Raw genomic sequence first — 25,331 nt, 5'->3', positions numbered from 1 at the left:
CGTCAGGAGTTCAAGACCAGCCTGGCCAACATGGCAAAACCCCGTCTCTATTAAAAATATAAAAATGAGCTGGGCGTGGTGGCATGCACCTGTAATCCCAGCTCCTCAGGAGGCTAAGGCAGGAGAATTGCTTGAACTGTAAAGGTGAAGGTTGCAGTGAGCTGAGATCATGCCGCTGCCCTCCAGCATGGGCGACAGGCAAGACTCCCTCTCAAAAAAAAAACAAAGAAAGAAATTTAATAGGATTGTACACTAAACAGTTAACTTGCTATGTGTAACTTATATCTCAAGAAAACTTTCCTTTTTACAAATTGACTTTATTTTAAAAATCACACCCAGAATATACAGTGATTCGCAAGAGAGAAAATGTCCACTAACATTTGTTCACGCATAATTACTGCCTCAGTTGAAATTCTGGTGATATTTTCATATATGCTTCAGTTTTTATGAGATCTGAATCACATATGATAGACAGTAAGAAGATAGGCCTAGATGAAAAGGAAGAAATTACAAGTTTTGAAATAGTTATAAAAATTTCTCAATTGTTCCTAGTTGAAGTGAATGGAAATACTTGTACTAGTATTATTTGGGGGTCTTTTTTAAAAGCTCTTCTCTCACTCACCCCTTTCTGCTATACTCAGGGAAGGAAGGAAGGAAAAGATTGCCAAGAATATGTGTTCTTAACACTTAACACCCCAGACATTTATTTCTAAGAAGTTTGGGAAGCACTGGGTAGGCTGCAACGTGGTTCTCACATCTCTGTCTCTTTTGTCTCTCACTTGCACTCGCTCTCACTCTCTTATTAGCCTCCATCCCCTCAAAGATGCACCTCTATAAGAATCCTAGGAAAGTGTAATATACATAACTCTGACTCCAATTTCTGTAATAATACGTATTTGGGGCCCAAGAACTACATCTCAGTTATTAAGAACAATATCAGCAATAATATTATAATAATAATAGTCTCAGGTCTGTTGGATCCCTGAAATCCCTTTCATTGCTGAGATACTGTAGTATGATTATCTTTGCAAACTATTTCATATTTACAGATCATAACAAAGCCACCTTAAAGATCACATATGACCATTTTCACTAAAGAAACCAACTTCTATCAGTTAACAGATATGTTTGTTTTGTACCTTTGTAGCAAATCATTATATCAGTTGCTAAAAGGAATACCCAAAAATATAAGATAATCTGTGCTCTTAGAGAGCTTACTAACTGGTTGGGAGATAAAATAGTTGCATATGACAAATTTTTATTGATAGCATAATAAGCTTCATTCAAATTGTTTCTTGATAAAGTGGTAGACATAAATCTCTAGATCTATCATGCTCTGAATATGAGTCCAGTACAATCCAATAATTAACTGGCAAACCTGCAACAGCAAAAGAGAACTAGATCTGCTTACTGGGGACAGGGAAAACCTAAGAGAGACAAACCCATCTGTAGGTTCTTGGAGGAGGCTCAGTTTGGGCCCATTTGATCTCTGTTTGCAGGTTTGGTGCCAGTGCTTACTTGGACAATGACATAATGTTACATTTTTGAGGCCTTTATTATTATTTTCTCAAAATTCACTAGGAACAGCAAAATACAGAATCCTCTAGTAGTACTAGGCAAAAAGACTCAGAGAAACTACCTAAGGTGTTATTGTTTGTCTTGTTGATATTCATGATGATCTTTAAGGACTTAAAAAAATTTTTTTAATGGTGTTTGCATTTCAGAGATTAAAAGCTGCTTTGACCCAGCAACATCCTCCAGTTACCAACGGTGATACTGTCAAAGGTCATGGTAGCGGATTGGTTAGGACTCAGTCAGAGGAATCTCGACCACAGTCATTACAACAGCCAGCCACATCCACTACAGAAACTCCGGTATGTGTGTTGTTTTTATTATTCAGCACTCTGTCATCTTTAAACAGACAAGTACAGTGTAACTTACGACTTATTTAAGAAATATTACTCTGGTCATGTTGTTATTCCAAAGGTGTATCAAAAGCCTCAGGAAAAGGTAGCTCAGTATACAAGTATTGATACAAAAATAAACATAATAGAGCAGTTTTTCTGTTCAGGACACCTGTAAATATTTCTGTGGGTGTCCATATATGTTGGTCACAATTCTTTTTAAAGAAAACATCTTTTTCTGTTGATTTTAGGACAGTGAAACTAAATACTGCTTTGAGAAATTTCCTTTACTCTCTAGTTCCTGATTGAGGAAGTTTATAGAGTTATGACTTTGGAAAATAGTTATATAACTAGAAAAATAATATTAGAACCTTATGGTGAGAAGAATGAAATTGTATCTTGTTTTCTTATTGTCCAAAACTACAAATTTGACATAAACTGTAACTATTAACACTAGATATTTTTTCTTGCTGTGGCATAAACAGGTTTGATTTGAACTGTTCTCCTATGTAACCAAAGTATTGACGTTACAGGAAAATTTAATAGGTTAAGTTCTGTAAATTTTATAGACAATAACAACTTCTTTGTTAAGGGATGCTGTGTTCTTCAGAAATGTATGTAACTAAATCTTACGTTCTTTTTCAAGTAGAAAACTAAGATTTCTAAAGAATCTTTTTGGATCTCTTCTTAAAAAATTATTGATTTTCCTTTTTCCTAAAATGCCTTATGTTTATGATTACAATGCATATCATATTTTAGTATTGTGTTGCCATCTACAACCATTAAAGCGTGTATGTCCCAAAGAGGCAGATGTTTTTTTCTGTTTCCGTTACTATCAGAACAAATAATTCTTGTTTCTGCTTTTAATATTTGCTCACTCATTGTAAAACATTACTCTTTGTTATTTATTTGTATAAGTAACCTTATCTCACTTGTAGGTAATCAGAAGTCTTTTAGAGAAATAGGTAAATATTCACACACATACACACATATGTAGGTATTACATTACTAACATAAATCAAATGACTCCTGAATTAAAACTTGTGAAACATCACCAAAGGAGCAAATATGCTTTGTGGCAGCTATTTATACTAGAGACCCCTTTCACTTATCTCTAGTTTGTGACTGCCTATGAGATGATTGATATTGTTATATGCCTGCAGTGCCTTTCTAATTCTTTCTAGTAAAGGATTATTTTACTCCTGTTAAATGTTTCAGAATTCTATTTAGACCTTTTATCTTTACTTGAAGAATATTAGCATTGGCATTAAAAAGCAAAAGTTTTCAAAGAAACACACTAGATTGCCACCTAAACATAGGTATTTACATAACTGTATCTTGTCTTTTAACAACTTAATATATAATGAAATGTAGTTGTGGTTGTCATCCACTAACCAACTTTACTTAGGGACCAAAAGGGAAAATGAGGGGCTGAGTGATTGTGTATGTGTGTTAATGTTATACCTCAGGGTTTAACAATGATTCACAGGCCATATGCACCCCATGGGTGTTTTTGTGTGGTCTGCAAGTTAAGTATGATTTTTTACATTTTTAAAGGGTTTTTAAAAAATGAATATAATTTATTTTTATTGTCCTTACTTTCTTACGCCAAGTTTCCCAGCTAATTTTTATTTATATCTTTATATGTTATTGTATTGGATGGAAGCCCCATAAGGGCAGGACTTCTGTTTGTTCACTGCTATACTTAGTTTCTAGAATAGTTCCTATAAGTATTTTCTGAATGAAATGGAATGAATTAATAGACATGGGGAGAGAAGGAGCAGTATACACTTCTAAGAAGCCTCCAATCCTTGGTAGGCATAAAGATATACAAATGTAACTCTGAGTAGCAGAAATTAAGCTTCTGCTATTCTGCTAGTACTTATAATTAGTCTTTGCTATAATGAGTTAAATCAATTAAAAACAAAAATAAACTGTTCTTTCTTATTCAACCAGATGAGTAAAAGAAAAAACCTGCTATTCTCAATAAAAAAATAGGAGGATGTGGCTCACGCCTATAATCCCAGCTCTTTGGGAGCCCTAGGCGGGTGGATCACCTGAGGTCAGGAGTTCGAGACCAGCCTGGCCAACCTGGTGAAACCCCATCTCTTCTAAAAATACAAAAACTAAGCTGGGTGTGGTGGCGGGCACCTGTAATCCGAGCTACTTAGGAGGCTGAGGCAGGAGAATCACTTGAACCCGGGAGGCGGAAGTTGCAGTGAGCCAAGATCATATCATTGCACTCCAGCCTGGGCCACAGAGCGAGACTCCATCTCAAAAAAAAAAAAAAGAAAAAGAAAAATAGCAGGATGAAGAAAAAAATTTCAAGATTGCAAATCTTGAAGCCAGCCATAGAAATATTTTTCTAAAACATTAAGTTGCAATTATGTAAGTAAAAGAAACACTCTAATTTAAATGCTTAATCTTTATTACAATTAAAATATTTCTTTTTTGAGACGGGATTTTCCTCTGTTGCCCATGCTGGAGTGCAGTGGTACGATCATGCTCACTGCAGCCTCGACTTCCCAGGCTCAAGCAATCCTCTCCCACCTCAGCCTCTTGAGTAACTAGGACCACAAGCACATGCCACCACACTTGGCTGATTTTTTAAATTATTTGTAGAGATGAGTGAGGTTTTGCTATGTTGCCCAGGCGTGAAATACTTTATACATGAAATAACTCTCTTTGTAATGCTAGTTATTTGGACAAAGAAATGATAACTTTATTTTTTGGAATTTGTTGGAGTGAAAAATAGTTTGGTAATTTACCTGCAGAATTTATCTTGAGCTTTATGTAAGATTTGTATTACATAGATTAGGAGAAAAAAATTTTATTTGTACATACTATTTTAAAATGTAATAAATTATAGGTAAAAGATTATTTTCAGGCTTCTCCTTTGGATTATTTGCCTATAGCCACAAAGTGTTCTTTTCTCTGCACCATTTCCAAGAGCTCATTTTCTTCTTTCTTTTTTTTTTGTATTTTTTGAGACTGAGTCTCGCTGTATTGCCCAGGCTGGGGTGCAGTGGTGTTGTCTTGACTCACTGCAACCTCTGCCTCCTGGGTTCAAGCAATTGTCGTGCCTCAGCCTCCCGATTATCTAGAATTACAGGCATGTACCACCACGCCCAGCTAATTTTTTTGTATTTTTAGTAGAGACAGGTTTTCACCATGTTGGCCAGGCTGGCCTCGAACTCCTGACCTCAAGTGATCCGCCCGCCTTGGCCTCCCAGAGTGCTGGGATTACAGGCATGAGCCACCATGCCCGACCAAGAGTTCATTTTTTGACACCCATATTCATTTGTTCTGTGGCACAGTTTTGGGGTTTGTGAAAGGCTTGAAGGTACCTATTGTTTTATAGTCTTATACACTAGACAATATTACTAGTGACTGAAGATTTCTTTCTCTTGCTAATCTGAGATAACCAAGCTGATTCATTGGGGAGCAGAGGGAACAATTAAAATGAAAATTAAGGCTCCTGTGGGATTCTCCCTACCAGAAAAATGAGTATTAATAAATACAAGAACTTGACCCTTAGAAAAAGACTGTGACCCTAAATTTCACAAACTGAAGAAAAGCTGAATATACCAAAGAATATACATATTTTCATTCCATAACTTTAGAGAAACAAATTTTAAGAAAATTGACAGTTAATATGAGATATTTAATTTACCAATAGCATAGAAATCATGGTTTTCTATCATGAATTTAAATAGGAAGTTATTAAACGTTTTGAGAAATTTATAATCAGTTTTCCAGGGATTTAATAATATAATAAAATCTGTTAAAATATACTTGGAACAATATTTCTATATATCATTTGTATTGTATTTTAAATTTTTTCATATTTGTATGTAAATGAAAATATTATACATAAAGAATACATTTGCTGTGACATTGCATTAATGAGAATTGTGTTATAGCATGGTTTATAACATAAGTATATTCAAGAAAGAAGTTAAACCACAGGGTAATTTTCATATTGCCTCAACATACTGATGTATTCAACAAGACTTAGAAAATACAGTTGCTGTCCCCCTTTGACACTCTTTACTGCCTATGTCAATTCACTCACTAGATACAAATATAACAGGCTTTCATCTCTGTTTATAATAGGCTTCTCCAGCTCACACAACTCCACAGACCCAAAGTACAAGTGGTCGTCGGAGAAGAGCAGCTAACGAAGATCCTGATGAAAAAAGGAGAAAGTTTTTAGAGCGAAATAGAGCAGCAGCTTCAAGATGCCGACAAAAAAGGAAAGTCTGGGTTCAGTCTTTAGAGAAGAAAGCCGAAGACTTGAGTTCATTAAATGGTCAGCTGCAGGTATGGTGCATATATGTGGATTTTGTTTTATTTCTTTTTTAATAATTGTGAACATAGATTTTTTTTTTTTCTAGTTGGGCCTCCAAACATTTTAGGACGTGATATTGGGTGTGTGTGGAATCTGTAGTAAATCATAGTTTTGTAAACCTGTTTGTTTGGATGCTGAGATGAAATAATATAAAACTTTCAACACTGATACAGTGAAGAAATTTAAAATGTGTTTACCTGCGTACAAAAGTAGCTAAACTATCTGGTTTGAACTTTATAAAGTTGTGATATAAAGTGCAGAGAATTTTAAAATTTAAAAATATCACTGTTATTTCACTTTTCTTGTCTATTTTTTTTGGTTTATAGCACAACTATAAAGTTGCCTCAGTAGCAGTTTTTATTTTTAAATTCTTTCATTCTTTGAATTATAAATTTTGTTCTGTTTTGTTTTATTTAAAGTGAATATATTGCTCGTGAAAGGTGCCAGATTGACAGCTTTGGAAACTGAAGGACTCTAATTATCCACAGACCAGGTACAATATGGCCAGTGGCAGTACAGATCATTTCATACTGCCCTGCCAATGTGCCTCAGATACATTTCTTAAAACCTCATGGAGTAAAGTTTTAAGGCAGCACCGAATCTATTTCCTTTGTTTTTCTTCCTTCCTTTTGTTTTTGTTGTGTTTTTTAACGTAAATATTCTCCTATATAATCTTAAACTACCAATTGATAAGTATCAACTAGAAAATTAATGAATTGCAGTTGTTATTAGTCTAGCTCAATCTTCTGAATTATCCATACCCAGTTAAAAATGAATCTTTCTGTATAATCATAATTGATGGTAAGAGACCTGCTGTCTTCTTAAATCTGTCTTTGAGATATCACCAATATAATTGTCTGTTTAAATGGTTAGGAAACAGTTTTTAGCATCAGACATAGCATTTAACCAAATGTAAGTTTTATAATTTAAATTTTTTTTAATGTGAAGCAGACATCTTTCTTTAAGTCTTTATTGTGCTTTGAATATTGACATGATAGAACAAATAGATTGTCTTGCAGAACTTATTTTTAACGATTTTATTTTAATGATTTAGAAGAAATTTTTAATACAACTTACCACATCACATAGACTTAAAATATGTGCTTATCTTCTAGGGTTTATTAAGGAATGTATTTTATCATTTATCATCTGATAAATTGTTTTTTTTTGTTTTTGAGATGTAGTCTCACTCTATCACCTGGGCTGAAGTGCAGTCACGCAATCTCGGCTCACTGCAACCTCCAGCTCCCAGGTGCCAGTGATTCTCCTGCCTCAGCCTCCCAAGTAGCTGGGATTACAGGTGCGCACCACCACGCCCAGCTAATTTTTGTATTTTTAGTAGAGATGGGGTTTCACCATGTTGGCCAGGCTGGTCTCAACCTCCTGACCTCAGGTGATCCACCCGCCTCAGCCTCCCAAATTGCTAGATTACAGGAGTGAGCCATTGTGCCCAGCCCATCATCTGATAAATTTTTAATCAAGAACAAGTTTCAGAAATTTTTAGAAAACATTTCTAAATTTTCTTTTTTTTTTTTAATAATATAGACTGTAGGTACTAATTTATGCTGCAAAAATGGCTATTTTATATCAAGTCTGTTAGAATATTTATTATTTAAATTTTCAAATATTATTACATTAACAAAGTGATTTAGGTATGTGTATTTTTTTTTCTGTTCTTAACTAACAAAATGTTCTGAATGACCCGCTATTTTAGTTGTATGACATAAAACACAATCACTGTTGTCTTCAGTTGTCCTACCTATAGAATAGATGTGGTAATACCACTTCTCTGTGTTGTTACATAAATCAGTCAATTCAAGGGTTTCTTCGTACAGAAAATTTTAACTAGTAAGACAAAATTACCATTATTTTCCTTTGTAATTTGGCTTATTGTGCCTTATTGAAGAAGTAAAAGTACCTGAAAACTGTGAAGTAGTACATACATATATGTTATTATTTACAGGGATTTTAAGCTGAGCAAGTTTTCTGCTTTGACCCATTTTAGAGCAATCTTAAATAGCTTTTAATGAGATATTGCTGTTTCCTTATTTACACTGCAGCACTGGTTACCTCTATTAGCCCTTTATTATTGCAGAAAACCATGGAAAATTAAGTATTCAAAATAAATATAATCTTGACTCCATTTATTTCATGTTTTTTCTGTCACATAGTCTATGATTAAATTGTCATTATTGAAGCAGTGCTTTGTATATACTTCCTAATTTGGGTAGAAGTTTTTTGATTGGAGAAATAAAGATAAGATTTATCATTAGGTAGAAGTTTGCTAACATCATTTTTTGAAGCATGAGACTATTATATGGAAGCTAAATTTAGGAAATCACTAAATTAAGCTCTACGTTTGAACTTGAGTTTAGTTAATACCTTAAATTATGTACAGAAGAAGTAAAGCCAGTATTTTTGATCATTAAAAACTGGGTGATGATGGCATCATCTTAGATTTAGAAATGCATTTTAAAATAGGAGCCAAAATGATATATTATCAAGGATTTTACTTAAAATACTTCTCCAAAAAAGAAAAAGCATTATATCCATCTATTTATATTAACCTGGGAAAATATCTGTAATATACATATTTGTATGGGCAAAAGAAAGTTGTTGGAAACAGCCCAAATGTCCATCCAAGATGAATGGATAAACAAGTTGTGGTTTATATGTACAATGGAATATTATTCTGCCATAAAAAGGAATGAAGTATATGCTACAGTGTAGATGAACCTCAAAACATTATGTTAAGTGAAAGAATACAGAACAAAACATCAGATATTGTATCATTCCATTTATGTGAAATACCCAGAATAAACAAATCCATAGAGACAGAAGGCATATTAATGGGGGAGGGAGAATAAGGAGAAACTGCTTAGTGGGTAAGGGTTTTACTTTGGAGCGATGGAAATATTTTGTTACTAGACAGAGGGTGGTAGTTGCACAACATTGTGAATGTACTAAATGCCAGTTTAAACTGATTACCTTTATGTTATATGAATCTCACCTCGGTAAATTACCAAAAAAGGTCAGTTACATCTAAATTAAGCATTATTATTATGCTTAATAAAGCATAATCCTTTCTTATTAATAAAAAGGTTTACAGTTAGATGGGTAAATGTATAAGTATAGGAACTGGTATAGAAATGACTCCCTAAGTATAGGTAGCATTTTAGAAATGACATATACCAAGGTGCAAACGATGGTGAGGAGGGAATTGAGAGCATGGATGGTCTGGGAAGAAAGGGTACTTCAATGATGACTTTCTGTTATTGTTTCAAGTCAATATATTATTTTGACTTTTTGTTGTTTTCTACTTAATTTGTCAAGTAAAATAAGTTTTTTAAAAGTGACAGATTTTAGCATTCAGAATGTGAAGAGTTAACATGCCTATAATAGATTCAGGGAGAAAAATTTCTTTCAGTCTGCCAATAGCAAAACAGTTAACTGTGAAGAACAGAATGACTTGTAAAGAAAATTGAATGTCAAAGAAATAATTAAACCCTACTTTATGTGAAAACATTAATCAATTCTGTATTTTCTTGATGATCCTTCATGTGACATGTAGGCTTAGCTGATCAGTGTAGTGGGCTGTAATGACTCCTAGTTTACTTATATATTTTATATGTAATACAAGGTTTAACAAGTGTTGAGGTATGATTGTTCATGTTTTTACCAAATACATATTAGGCCTTAAAGAAAATATATTCAACCTTATTGCCGCATTCACTAAATTTAATCATGTTTTAGTTTTCCCAAATCATTGCTAAAAGAGCAATTTCATCAAATTATATTAGAGACATTTATGGTAATCTGGACCAAAAATTGAATACTGTTGGTTATAAATTATTGGTGTTTTTTGTTTTTTTTTTTTTTTTTGGAGACAGAGTTTTGCTCTTGTTCCCCAGGCTAGAGTGCAATGGTGCAATCTCAGCTCACTGCAACCTCCACCTCCCGGGTTCAAGCAGTTCTCCTGCCTCAGCCTCCCGAGTAGCTGGGATTACAGGCATGCGCCACCACACCCGGCTAATTTTGTGTTTTTAGAAGAGATGGGTTTCTCCGTGTTGGTCAGGCTGGTCTCGAACTCCCGACCTCAAGTGATCTGCCTGCCTCGGCTTCCCAAAGTGCTGGGATTACAGGAATGAGCCACTGCACCCAGCCAATTACTGTATTTTTAAAGTAATATCTATTTTGTTAATTTTGTTATCTTTTACTTGAAATGGTTTTTACCTGTTGATAGCTTTGTCTTTCAGTTATACTCATTATGGGGGTTAATTTTCAGTTTATAAATGTAGCATGTTTCCTTAAGAACAAAAAGCAGATTCCTTTTGTTTAGGTGCTAACAGTAGCACCTTAACAGTTACTCTGTGGTACAACTTGATAATTATTTTTGTGTGGATTTGGCTGTTATATTAGGGTTGGCGCCAATGGAATCGCAGCTTTTGCCATTAAAAGTAATGGCAAAACATACTTTTAATGGCAAAAACTGTGATTCCGTTTGCACCAACCTAATAACGTAGATACTGCAAAATGTGTGTGGAGTGGAAGCACAATAAATTAATAAAAGCACACTTTTATAGCTAGAGAATTATTTACTCGTAAGTTAATGATGTGGAAAAGGTTTTGTTTATTGGTCCATTGTCTTATAGAAAATGAGATTAAATCTTTTATTTCTGGTACCAGACAATATTTTATTTCAGTATTTATCACTTGAAATAGGAAAAAATAGCAATAATTGGAAGATACTTTATAATACCTTTTTGATTTAATTTCTGAATTCTATGATCTATCTTCCACTTTTTTCCACTGAGTTTTTAACTATATTCTGGATGAAAGAAAGGGATATTAATGTAGCTGCCATCATCTCATGCATTTTATTCTGAGTTTGAGATCTAATACTTATATTTGAAGCTTTTACTAAGAATCTTCCTAAGCCTTTGTTTCTCCATTAAACTGATAGAATAAGTACTATTAGGAAAAGCAACTGAAATAAGGTATAGAAAAATGTTGTAACTGTACTGTGCAAATGCTAGTTATTTTTCATTCTGTCGTTATGCATCTATTATGTGCAAGGCATAGTATTAGATATGGGTAACAGTGAAAAAGACATTGTCTTTGCACTTACAGAATTTGTGGTCTAGCAGAGGAGACAGACATGAAACAAGTAACTAAAGTGTGAGAATAGGAGTCATTCCCATTCATTTTGCAAAGTGTTTCCAAAATATTTTGTAGCTCTAGTGAGAACTCTGTCATCTTTTTTTCTGTTAAAAATATAAATTTTTAAAAAACTAGTTTGTTTTCATGTGTAAAGTTTTAGATTCCACGATAACCCTTGGAACTGTGTGGAGGGAATCTTGATACTTAACTGCCTTTTGTGAGGATTAAACATTTTTAAAATTCATAGCAATGAGAAATTCTGCAAAATAAGAAACTATTCAATACCGTTTCTTTATTTTTGGGGGTAATGGCTGAAGTAGAAAGTCAAAGATCATAAATTTAGGGAATACCTGATATTCGTGGCCAAATATCAATAAAAGTTTCAATTGATTAGTCAGTTGGCTATCATGTGATGATTTCAGCAGGCTGATTTACATTACATAGACAATGTAAGAAAAATTTGTTTGCTGCTATGTAATTAACCTTTGAGTAGCCACATTATTAGAGTTGAGCGGTGGTACAGATAATGACAAAATAATTTACGTTAGATTTTAGACCAGAATGATAATTTCTTTTAGCATCTGTTCCATCTTCCCAAATATGTTTTACTTTGACAAAGTGATGATTTCTCACATTTGAATGGGACTTTTACATGTTCAAAATGCTTTTATATCCCTTATTTTACTTCATCTTCAGAATGACCCAGGTAGATAACTAACATATCCTACAAGTATACTAACTCACAAATAGTACAACCAGAAGGACTTTGGAGGCTGAATCCAACTAAAATCTAGTCTAAAATAATCCACAAAATAGTAAGAGGTGTACATTTTTTTTTCATTTAATATTAAGTCTTCTTGTGGCTGAACATCCCCTTGATATTTATTTTGGCTTAAGCAAACTGGTTTTGTGTGTGTGTGTAACCTCTGTTTTTATATTCTGAGGTCTCTGTGTATAGAAACTTAAGGAGTCTTCCCATTATATTTGTGTAGCAGCCCCTTCTCTCTCTCTACCTGTCTTCTGATCTTTCTTAATAGAAAGATTTCAGAATTAAAATCATGACTTATGCAGCCATCTTATCTGAATAGTAATAAATCATGCCTATCTTTATTTTTAGGAATACAGTATTTTCTTTATGAGACTAAAATTCTTGAATGCTTGGAGTAGTTTGTTGAATTTACTATATTTATCATAAATGAGGCCAGGAGCAGTGGCTCACTCCTGTAATTCCAGCACTCTGGGAGGCTGAGGCAGGTAGATCACTTGAGGCTGGGAGTTCAAGACCAGCCTGGCCAACATGGTGAAACCCCATCTCTACTAAAATAAATAAATGTGTGTATATATATATGACTTAGGAACCACTCAGCTTTTGTCTCTTCTAACTAATTCAGTTATAAAACCTTTACCTGCATGAGCATCCTATTTCCAACCCCCGCTTGACCTGGTCTTGACCACTAGCATATGCTTATACTTACTAGGGCTGTACAGCTCAACTAATCTACTTCTTCAAGGTTTGGCCCACCCTCATGCCTAACCTGCACTCCAGCTATGTTTGCTTTGCAGTATTTGTCTCAGTCCCAATTCCTAGCCAGTAATTGTGTCTCATTTGCTGCTTTTAATCTAGTGGTGATACCATCTTTTAATGAAATCGACTATTAGAGTACAGTAATAATACAAGTTATATTTAATTTGTAACCTGTCATCCAAAAGTCACTTTTGAGCTTCAGAATCATCATTAGGAAAATGTTACTGTAAAACATTTTAGATCAGGACAATGTAAAAAATTGGACTGAATTTGTATTGTGCAGACCTTGAATTTGTTGGTTTATTTCTTAACCATTTCTGCCATTTAAAAGGTGTAGTGGAATAAATTGGTTATTTGAATTTTGGATAAATATAATTTATTACATTTTTAATTTCTTCTTCTTGGCCTTTTCCATTGTTTCCCCAAGTTAACGCCAATTAAAATTCAGTTAGCATAAATACACGTTGTAACAAGAATCAAGTACTGTACCTCTTCAGTCCTTGATATTCATTAACCTTTCCTAGCTACTGGCATCTTCATGTTACAACTGTATGTTAGTAAGCCAGGTAGTCTAATTAGATCAACAGCCTGAATACCACCAACAGTTAAGTTTGAAATGTAGAAATTGATGTCCTGTTCATCAGTTTCAGACCTGTCTATTTAAAGAGAGAATGTTTGTGTGTGTGTGTGTGTGTGTGTATTTATTTATTTATTTATTTATTTTATTTTTTTGAGACTGAGTCTCACTCTGTAGCCCAGGCTGGAATGCAGTGGTGCAACCTCCACCTCTTGAAGCAGTTCTCTTGCCTCAGCCTTCCAAGTAGCTGGGATTACAGGCACGCGCCACCAGACCCAGCTAATTCTTATATTTTTAGTAGAGACAGGGTTTCACCACATTGGCCAGGCTGGTCTTAAACTCCTGACCTCAAGTTATCTGCCTGCCTCAGTCTCCCAAAGTGCTGGGATTACAGGCATGAGCCACCACACTCAGTCTATATTTAAATCAATTATTTTATATCAGTTAGCTAGCCAACGCATAACACTTTCAGTACTTTTATCACATATAGCATTTTGTTTCATAATATGGTTTATTATGAATGTATAGAGTGTTTAAGAGAGAAGGCATTTGTGATTTTTAGAGTTCCGTAATTGAGGTGATACTATATAATATGCCAATTTACATAATTGAGAAAATTAACAGTGTAGCTGTATTGGTGAGATTATTGGTATAAATGATGAAGTTAGGACCTCTGGCCAGATTCATATTATTTAAGCTTTTTCATTTCGCCTTGATATTTTTTACCTCCTAGACATAGAATTACGTGGTCCTCTCTGAAATATGTCTGTCTACTCAGTCCATATCAGGCAATGTGCTGTGCTCTGGGGATACCAAGGAAAAGATATGTTCTGCCTTCAAGAAATTCCCAGTCTGGTAGAGGTAGCAAACAAGTACACCAAAAGTTACAATCCAGTGTGATAAGTACTATGGAAGAGATCTATATGTATACACACAAAAGTATATGGCTGTGGGAGCACAGAAATAGGCACCTAACTTATTTTCCTATGCATTCTAAACTGTTCTGAGTTGACAAATATTTAGCAAGACAAAGAAGAGGGGATAAAGACAACAGTATGTATGTAGCTAGCAATTTCAAACTGTTACTTTTGTAAGTCAAGACATACTGGTTATTTCATATGGTTCAAACTAATGTGAAGGTAGCAAGGGTATGAGAGGCTTGAAGCATCACTAGTGTTTGGTGTTAAAGGATAGAGTATATCGGAAGAGCAGTGAGAGTTGAAAATCATTATGGTCACCATCACCAGATTGTGAAAGATTGTATATTCTTGACTAAAAATAAATATCCAGCCCATTTCCTGTTACAGGATTTAATGAGAGAAACTTGGAGACATCAGTCTCAAAATCAAGCTGACAGGATGGGTAATATACATTGGGTAATATACATTGGATTATTCGTAACATGGTTTCATCAATAGTGTCATTAATACTGAACTATAATTAGCAGTATTGACACCAGTTGGAGAAGGTGTTTTCTAAATGACAGCTTATCTTTTCAAGCCAAACTGTTTTAAATTTTACCTTTTGTACTTTGATTACTATCTACCCATTCTTGCCTCAAATACAGTATTCTAAATAATTTAATCTTTTAATTAATGGTTTAGAGTTATTATGAGCATCAATTTTTGTTCTGTACTTAAATACAGTGATGTAGTTCATTGTTATTGGGGTGTGAGGAACTGTTTGACCCAATAGACTTGCCTTTAGATTGCTTAAATTTTGTTATTTGATTTTTATGTTTCTGTCACTTATCACTGAAGGAGGCCCAAGTCTGCTACATTATTTTATTTTATTTTTTTTTTGAGACGGAGTCTCACTCTGTCACCAAGGCTAGAGTGCAGTGGCGCAATCTCACCTCACTGCAGCCCCTGCTTCCTGGGTTCAAGCAGTTCTCCTGCCTCAGCCTCCCGAGCAGCGAGTAGCTGGGATTAGAGGTACCCGCCACCACGCCCAACTAATTTTTGTATTTTTTGTAGAGACAGGGTTTCGCCATGTTGGCTAGGCTGGTCTTGAACTCCTGACCTCAAGTGATACAACTGCCTCAGCCTCCCAAAGTGCTGGGATCACAGGCATGAGCCACCGTGTCAGCCTGCTAAATTATTTTACATTCAGCTTTCTGGTTAAGGAACAAGGTAGAAAATGGCATGCCTGAGCTTTTATGTACACCTGTTTGCTATATTTTCTAATTTACTTTTTGGTTCATGGATGAAATCTGAATGGTTATAGTTACTGTGTAAGTCCAAGTAAGTAGAAGTATTTGTAAGTTAAGAATTTTTTGTGTTACCAGTTTATTAAATTCATGTTATTTCTAACTCTTGAGTATTGGTAATGATCACTGACTTAAACGTGTTTTTAATATTCGGGGTAACTCAAAGGAATTAGTTGGACTTGCTCAATTTGGAACTTTTTACCAGATTAATGTATCCCAAACAATGGCTGAAGTACTCATTCTGAAGATTAGGACAAATCTCCATTGACTTAGCAGATTTAAATTTAGATGTGTACAAATTGCCTGGGTCAAAGGCAACTAAGCCATTTAATTATTATATCTAGTTTCATTGGTTTCAGTGTCCAGCAAGAGTGCCTTGCAGTGAATTTTAGGTATCCATGATTCTTTGGTTATTTTGGTTTCCCCTGTGGAGCTTTTCTTGGCTTCTAGGAAACTAGAAACTTGCTTATTTGAATTTCTAGGATGAATTTTTTCATTTTTAAGTGAATGGAATCAGTGAAAATTCATCCTGACTCCCTTGATATTTCTTTTTAAATAATCAGAAGAGCATGTAACATATATAAAATAAAAATACTTTCAACAGGTTACCTATAATATATAAGAAGTCCCAGGGAAATGGAAACAGTTTTGAAATATGCTATCCAGTTGTGGCATTATCTTATTTAAATTTTTATTCTAGTTAGCTTTTTAATAAATGCTAAAATATAAAAGCTGCCATGTACTGATTAGACATATTTAATCAGCATATTTTCTTTGTTTTTAATGTTCTGCAAGTGATGTACAATTTTCATACTTTAATCCTTGCTTGTTTTAAACAGTAAAAAATATGTTTAGTCTGTGGTAAGGTACATAAGTTGTTTCTTCTCCAGAGTGAAGTCACCCTGCTGAGAAATGAAGTGGCACAGCTGAAACAGCTTCTTCTGGCTCATAAAGATTGCCCTGTAACCGCCATGCAGAAGAAATCTGGCTATCATAGTGAGTAATGTTCCATTACCTATAGCCTTAGGCTACGTCAGTGAAATACTGTCAGAGTGAACTAGCTGCTACTTTAAAAATGGAGACTGTGCTTCTAATATTTAAGATTAAATATCAGAATTTCTGTAAGGTTATTATAGAATGCAGTAGAGAGGTGTACTTTTTTAGAATCTAGAGAGTTTGAGTTTTCCTGTTTCTAGCTTTTTTTCCTAAGCATTACTATAGATCAACAAAATGGATTAGCTAATAATTTAAAATATACTGTAAGTACTTGATGATATTTTGTTCATCTTCTCAGGGTAACACTTTGTCTTACATTGACAGGGTGAAACACTACTTTTTTCCCAGCCTCCATTCATTAATGGTGATATTTTTCTTTTTAAAATCAGCTGACTGCCTTTAACAATATATGATATCCCTTTACGGTATCAGATCCTATTGTTCTTTCTTAGATAATGTCAGTATTGTGTGATGTTTTTATTGTTGTAAACCTTCATATTGAGATATCTAGTTAGTTATAAAAATGCTAAAACGGGAACAGTACTTAAATTATCTGCTTGTAAGTTTCCTACTAAATGTTTTCCCGAAGAATGAGATTCTTTTGTTTTCAGCATTTTAGAGGTTAATTGTGCCTTTTCCTTTTTGTAATGTCCTTTTTTGATAAGATGCACAGTGTTGGAACCAGCTGTTACTCTTGAATAAATGGCCAATTTTGTCCACAGTATACAAATTTGTAACAAACAACAGAGTTGGGAATGCATTAGGCAACATTTATAATATATAACCCACAGCTTTAGTCTTTATGATTTAGTGATATTTCAGGATATTTATAAATGCGAAGATTGTTTCAACAATATGTATCCACTTCATTTTAATTTGCCAGTGTCAGTAATTCAAAAGAAAGAAACATTTTGTATTGGATGCAAACAGTTCCTCAGGTGCTCACGATAAAACTTAATGGCCACCATCTTTACTTGTAGTCATTGTAAGCAGTTTCATCAGAATGGGCAATATTTTTTAATTTAAAAGATTCTGTAGATTTAGCAACTCTCAATTGCCATATATATTTAGAACGCTGATTTTTGTCAGTTTTGAGCATATAAATCTTGGTTATTTGATATCTAGTAATTTTGACAGGATGGTGAAACACATTGTGGAGTAAATTGGAACCATATAGAAATATGTTTGGGATTTATATTAACAATGATTGCTTCAGGGATGAGGCCATTATGGTTCCCATCTGACTTAACAACATAATTTCCTATAGAAGCTACTAGTTCAGCATTTATGCATACGTGATTTTCTTAACAGGAAATCTCTCTTGAATTTTGATAGTTTAAAAGGAAATAAATGATTTTATAAAATTAAAAGGAAATTAACTGTTCTCTTAAATTGTATCCAATTCAAAATTACCTGTAATTTTTAAATCTTTGATAATTTATTAGATAATCCCAACAGTTTTGACTCTATTATCCAGGCAATGTATGCTTAGCAGATGCAAACCAGTTATTCATTTGACAGTCGATTTACAAGATAACTTAAGTGTATAGATGCGTGGGTTTATATACTGTATACTTAAATGACTGAAAATCTAGATTAATACATTTTTAGTACATAGAGTACTAAGTTATGAGAATATAAGAAATGAATAGGATATTTTTGTTGTTTGGAAATACTCCTGTCTTTATTCCTGTCTAGTCATGTAGATAATCAAATTAACTGAAATATAGTTCTACCATAAAATTAATTTTCTTCAGCTCTTGGGAGATAATTGGATTTGTAGAAATTTTCAAGTAATTTATATTTTCAAATTTGAAATCTTTGAAATAAGTCTGACTTCTCTGTTGTGTAATAGGAAAAATAGATACAGAGATTGACTAAGTGGATACCTTTGAAAAGTTTACACTCTTCATTATGTTGTAGCACACAGCTCTTGCTAACAGTGGTGGGTTGTAATACTAGCTAAATCTTTAAAAACATTTGTGAATCAAAACTAAGATTTAGTAGAAATTAAGGAATGTTATAAAATCTTTCAAGTAAAGGTGGAAGTACTAAGTCACAGCCATAGGGTCTGTCCCACCCAGTTTTAGCACTGAAAGTCCTACTTCTAAGAAGACCCCTCAGTCATGGGAAAACCATGACAGTTAGTCACCCCAACAGTTAAGTAATATAAAACCTGAATGAAAATAATAAGAGTACATTTTAAATATTTTGGTTCCATGAAGAATAAAGCACAAAAGTGATCTTATTGCCATGAATTCACATTCTTTAGATCTAGGCATAATTAAAGTTGTATTATAATTGTCTCTGTAATTATAAATGGGAAGAAAAGCTTCTTGGGGACCAATCAACCACAAATACTTCTATTACTGAAAATATGTATAGGCCAGGCACTATGGCTCATCCCTTGTAAGCCCAACACTTTGGGAGGCCAAGGCGGGAAGATTGTTTGAGCCCGTGAGTTCAAGACCAGTCTGGGTGAAATAGCGGGACCCCATCTCTACAAAAAATAAAGTTTAAAAAAGCCAGGCATTTTGGCACACACCTATAGTCCCAGCTACTTGGGAGGCTGAGGCAAGAGGATCACTTGAGCCCAAGAGTTCAAGGCTGCAGTGAGCTGTGATCGTGCCATAGCACTCCAGCCTGGGCGACAAGGAGACCCTGTCTCAAATAAGAAAAAGAAACTTGTGAACATAGGTAGAGAACTTTCAAGATTACTGAATTGCCAAACAGCTGGTTTCTTTTAGCTTAGGTAGAGCTGGAAGTGGCTCTTTGAGTACAGCATGGTTTTCTGTATCTCTCTAGTGCTTGTGATTACACCAGTCATTTTCTCCCCTCACCTAGAACTGGACATAGGTGCAAATATATCACATTGTAAAGGTATTTGATGTGTGTGTAAGGTTTATAATTACATAATTGTGAGTACCTGATTCTTTCTACTGCCTAAAGATTTGCTTTACCTAATTCTGAAAGTCTGTAGGTAAGCATTCATCCCTTATAATTTACTGTTTCATTTTGAGTTGTTGCCTCCAGTATGTATTTACATTTCCTTATACCACTCATCACAGATCAGCCTCTGTATTTTTAAAAGCTGGTGTGTCCCTTGAACTCAACATTCAGGGAAACATCAGCCTGTTGTTCTTTTAAAGAATAGTGGTGAAGTTAGAATGGTGATCATTACAAAGTCAGGAAACAACAGGTGCTGGAGAGGATGTGGAGAAATGGGAACACTTTTACACTGTTGGTGGGACTGTAAACTAGTTCAACCATTGTGGAAGTCAGTGTGGCGATTCCTCAGGGATCTTGAACTAGAAATACCATTGACCCAGCCATTCCATTACTGGGTATATACTCAAAGGATTATAAATCATGCTGCTATAAAGGCACATGCAAACATATGTTTATTGCAGCACTATTCACAATAGCAAAGTCTTGGAACCAAGCCAAATGTCCAACAATGATAGACTGGATTAAGAAAATGTGGCCCATATACACTATGGAATACTATGCAGCCATAAAAAATGATGAGTTCATGTCCTTTGTAGGGACATGGATGAAGCTGGAAACCATCATTCTCAGCAAACTATTGCAAGGACAAAAAACCAAACACCGCATGTTCTCACTCATAGGTGGGAGTTGAACAGTGAAAACACATGGACACAGGAAGGGGAACATCACACACCGGGGCTTGTTGTGGGGTGGGGGGAGGGGGGAGGGATAGCATTGGGAGATACACCTAATGTTGGATGACGAGTTAATGGATGCAGCACACCAACATGGCGCATGTATACATATGTAACTAACCTGCACGTTGTGCACATGTACCCTAAAACTTAAAGTATAATAAAAAGTGACAAAAAAATAAAAAATAAAAAAAATCACATGTAAATACTTTAAAAAAAAAAATAGTGGTGAAATAAATAGAGCTTTTTAGTATTCCCTCCAGTTAAACTGTCATTGCCAGTATTTTGTTTTCTTTATACATGTAATGATTATATTGGCTATTTTAATAACTGAGTTATAAATATTTTATAACATTCATTACTGCTTGATCAGAAAAGTGGGGGGGGAAGGAGAGGGGCACTAGTTGAGAAACTACCTATTGGGTGCTATGTTCACTATTTCGGTGATAGGTTCAATAGAAGCCCAAACCCCAGGATTGCACAATATACCCATGTAACACACCTGCATATGTACCATCTGAATCTATAATTTTTTTTAAGTATTCATTCTGTTTTATATAATTTTAAAAGGATTACTACTTCTGGTGGTTGGTGGTGGTGGTGGTGGTGGTGGTGTTTTATTGTACCTTGAGGTCAGGTATCCAGGGGTATGGTTTTGATTTACAGCATGTTATAGAAAAGATGGGGTTCCATCTCATTAATGTATTTTAACACCTGCTTTTCAAAAATGCATGGATTTGAGGCAGATATTGAAAAATTCTGTAAAAACTATATTTCAGAAAATGCACAAAATTAATAATTTTATTTTAGCTAAAGTTGACACTACCAGGTATATCCGCCTCTCCATCTTCTACATTGCAAATCATAGGCTAAGTCCTGCTTCATAAGATGTCCACAATTTTTTTTCACTAATTGACTTCCAGAATAGGCATCTGGCCATTAGTAAGCAGGCCAATACACGTTCTTAGATTTGATTTTAAAAGCCTACTTATTGTCACTCCTAAACACTGAATAAAAAAAGTTTTAATGCCAAGTGAAAAAAGCAAGGTACAAAAGAATACATCCAATGTGATACTGTTTTTAAAATGTTTCAAAATAAACAAAGCTGAACTATGTTGCTTAGGGATACATACCTATGTGGTAAAACTACAAAGAAAAAAACAAGAGAATGGTTAAAGAAATGTCAGAGTGGTGATTACCTTTGGTGAGGACAGGAACCTCCAGGAAGCAGAAATGTTAATGGCAATGTTCTCTCTTAAGTTGGCGGCTCGGTTCCCAGGTGTTCATGTTATCATTGTTCCTCATAACTTACATATACTATAAATATTTGTGTGTGTTATCTATATCAAATTTTTACTAAATGAAATTACTGGATTCTATTAAAATAAGGATGTAAGACTTGTTCAGGTCTAAATATTTGCAGATTTATTTTCGTAAATATTTAGAATGCCCTTTCCTTAATATCTTTTCAGTTGCAATGTTTAGAGTTTTATATGGATTTTTACTTGAATCCCAATTTAGTCATGCAACTATAACAGCTGATGGCATTTAGATTCTAAATACTGCTTATTCGCCTATGTATGCATCATTAGAATCAGGTGTTGTAATCATCCATGGCTGCAATAGATGGAAAATCAGTCATAATAAATACATTTCTGGAGAATACAGAGGGAATAATTTGAAGATATAATTTGTATGTAAGAATTCATTTTGTTTATGCATGTGGTTATACATTTTTATCTTGTAATAAGAATGACATGTAGCCCAACCAGACTGAGTTTGTTAAATGTGATACTTAATGTTTGATTGTATCTGTAAGAGACTGTCTTCCAAACTCTACCTCATTTTCTTTCTTTAACACTATTTAGCAAATATTTCTTCAGCTCTATTCCATAAGGCAGTGGGCACCCAGATGTTTCCATATGCATGGTTGTGCCTTCTTTTGACCTATTGCAGGTAAAATTGCCTACTTCATGACCTGTATCAATTCCTGTAATACCAACTTGTCTAATCAGTTTTGTAAGATACTTTCTAACTTTTTACTCTGTATATTGCCTCAGCATACTGGTGCATTCTTACCGATTTTAGGAAAATGAATAATTTTTCTTTTTTCCACCCAGCTGCTGATAAAGATGATAGTTCAGAAGACATTTCAGTGCCGAGTAGTCCACATACAGAAGCTATACAGCATAGTTCGGTCAGCACATCCAATGGAGTCAGTTCAACCTCCAAGGCAGAAGCTGTAGCCACTTCAGTCCTCACCCAGATGGCGGACCAGAGTACAGAGCCTGCTCTTTCACAGATCGTTATGGCTCCTTCCTCCCAGTCACAGCCCTCAGGAAGTTGATTAAAAACCTGCAGTACAACAGTTTTAGATACTCATTAGTGACTTCAAAGGGAAATCAAGGAAAGACCAGTTTCCATTTATGCGAAATCTGTGGTTGTAAATTTTTTTTTTTTTTTACTTGAAATTAAATTTGGCTCTAAAGTTGGTGTAGCAGCAGTTGATCAGACTGAAAAACAGTTTTTAGTCTCTGGAAAAAGACTGATTTTGCTTTTTTTATAAATATTAGATTTATTAATTTTTCTGTGCTCAATGTGTAAATTGTATTATAATTCATTGTGATTTATTTCACTTAATTTGCTGGTGTTTTAATAAATGGGGGTGTTACTGAATCTTTCTTCCCACTTCCATTTCTTTTGACCACCCCTTAACCCTCAACTGTGATGGTAGTAGTATTATCATTTATACCAAAGTTTTGCATAGTCCCTGTTGACTTTGTAATGTTAATGGAGTCATAAAAGCACTAGGCAAGAGAAAGATAGAAATTTGCTTTTAATCTTTTTGCCTTTTATTTTGCACATTATGCAAAAGGAAAAACATTAAAGAACACTTTTTTTTAAGTGAGTGAAAACATGGTAAAGACACAGTGCTTTTATGCACATTGTTAAGCTAAATCAAGGTCATTTATAATCATTTTCCTTTTTTATTTAAGATTTTAAGTAAACAAATTTTAGAATTTTCAGCATTTCAAAAATGATTTTATTTTTCAAGTCAAATTCAATATTTTACACCTATGTTTTGAGGCTAAAAAATATGAAATTATATAATGTATGATACAGGGTTATCAAATATCTAATAATTTTTGAAATTAGCTCTTGTTTTTGGTTTTTTTGTTGTTTTTACAGATTTCAGGTTACAAACTGCAAAGTTTATGCATAATTAAGTATGGTATGGTTGCCAGAAAAGCCTAAAATTACTACTTAGAAAATTTAAGACTGTTTACCCCCATTGTCTTGTACTTGCGAGCTAACTTGTACTTATTCTTGTGAAAGCACTGTCATCTTTTAGTAGCAAATTTTGATAATGTTTCTCGTGGAAAAAAAAATCAGTATCTATCTTTAGAACAATGTAATTATAATGTGGGAAGTGTGCATGAATGAGAGAGAGAGAGAGAGAGAGTGTGTGTGTGTGTGTGTGTGCGCGCGCGCGTGTGTGTCTTTCAATAGTTTATGCCAGCAATCTTTGCTTGAATGTTTAACGATGCCTTCAGTATGATGCTGGCCAATAGATGATTGCAGTTTAAAATGTCATTATTGTGCAGGCTTGGATAACTAACATTCCATGATGTAGCTTGTTTCTGATGAGATGGTTGTAGGTACATTTTTCTCATTATCCAATCATCTGTGGGATACTTAGTTTTCTAATGTGCCATTATCTATTTTTATTCTGCAGTTATGTTCAAAATACAGTACATATTTTAAAATAGAATAAATTGTTAAACATAAAATTTTTAAAGTAGTAGATGTGCGTAAGAAAACTTTGTAAAATAGTTATGAGTCCTACCCAGTAGCAACTTCTGGCATTCAAGCAGGATTCCACTATGTAAATATCTGTAATGCATTTATAATAAGTTGTGTAGTTTGTCCTGCATCCATACTACACTGTTTGCTAAAGTCTCAGTGCCATCTCCTAATGAGACTGACATTTTAAAAGTCTGTATGGAATATCCTTGATAATTCAAGGAAATATCCCTCCTGCCTAAGTTCCAAACTGGGAAACATTCAAATTATATAAATGACATTTCAGGACTTTTAAGTATGAAGATAATGGGAATTTTATTGTTTTGCTTTTTAAAATGAGAACATTTTTATTTGATAATTCTTAAATTTTTAATTTTTAACTAATTTCATTATTTTAAAGTGATCCGTTTTTCAAATCATGATTTTGATATCATTATTCTAAGGAGTTATCTCAAAGGCACAAAATATGAATTCTGCAAGAAGGCTATTTTTTATTGTAGTTTGAATGGGTTAGGAAAAGCCTCAATTTTTCACTCTAAGTCCTTCAGTACATTTTTCTTTCATCTTATTACTTATGCAAGTTAAGGTTCTTTGGTAACAGAATTCTTGCAACTGTAAAATAAAACTACATAGATGTAAGAAGTCATGTAAACGGTTAACAAGCTTACCAAGGTTAGCAAAACTTTCATTGTAAATCAGTCTGTACTGAGCAAATAAAAATCATTTAGTTGTATAAACACAAATTCCATTTTGACTTTCAGGATGTCATACTACTTCTGTACCTAGCATTTTCAGTCCTTATATTTGCAATGTTACACAAACTGTACTATTTTCTTTTATGTGCAGTTTGCATGAGTAAACCATCAGAGAATAAATTCTATCTTTAAATTATGTTCATAATTTGCTTGTTCTCTTACCTTTCCTTCATAAAGTAACATCTCCAGATAATGATTTTTTTTTTCCCTTCAGGACATTTATTAACTGAGAAGAACCTGAGATTCTTTCTAGTTCTGTGATAAAATTCATTCATTCCTTTTAACTGCAGGGTACTTGGGCTTTACTCCTCTCTGCACTCACTTTGCATCCCATTTATATATAATGAATTATATAATTCATTATATA

General features: G+C 34.1%; 1 protein-coding gene across 2 annotated transcripts in view; it reads left to right on the top strand.

The window, feature by feature from the left end:
- ATF2 (activating transcription factor 2) overlaps positions 1–25,109 on the top strand; it is a 95,404-nt gene extending 70,295 nt beyond the window's left edge. For both annotated transcript variants that reach the window (XM_003253741.2, XM_003253739.2), the window contains 4 exons: positions 1,725–1,874; positions 6,021–6,227; positions 16,617–16,722; positions 22,526–25,109. In XM_003253741.2, the coding sequence (XP_003253789.1) occupies positions 1,725–1,874; positions 6,021–6,227; positions 16,617–16,722; positions 22,526–22,752 (690 nt within the window). In that variant the 3' untranslated portion in view covers positions 22,753–25,109. The remainder of the gene's footprint in view (positions 1–1,724; positions 1,875–6,020; positions 6,228–16,616; positions 16,723–22,525) is intronic.
- Positions 25,110–25,331: the final 222 nt, after the last annotated feature.

This window comes from Nomascus leucogenys, chromosome 22a (genome assembly GCF_006542625.1).
Source record: "Nomascus leucogenys isolate Asia chromosome 22a, Asia_NLE_v1, whole genome shotgun sequence".
Classification (NCBI taxonomy): domain Eukaryota; kingdom Metazoa; phylum Chordata; class Mammalia; order Primates; family Hylobatidae; genus Nomascus; species Nomascus leucogenys.
This window is presented reverse-complemented; position numbering and strand designations above follow the sequence as displayed.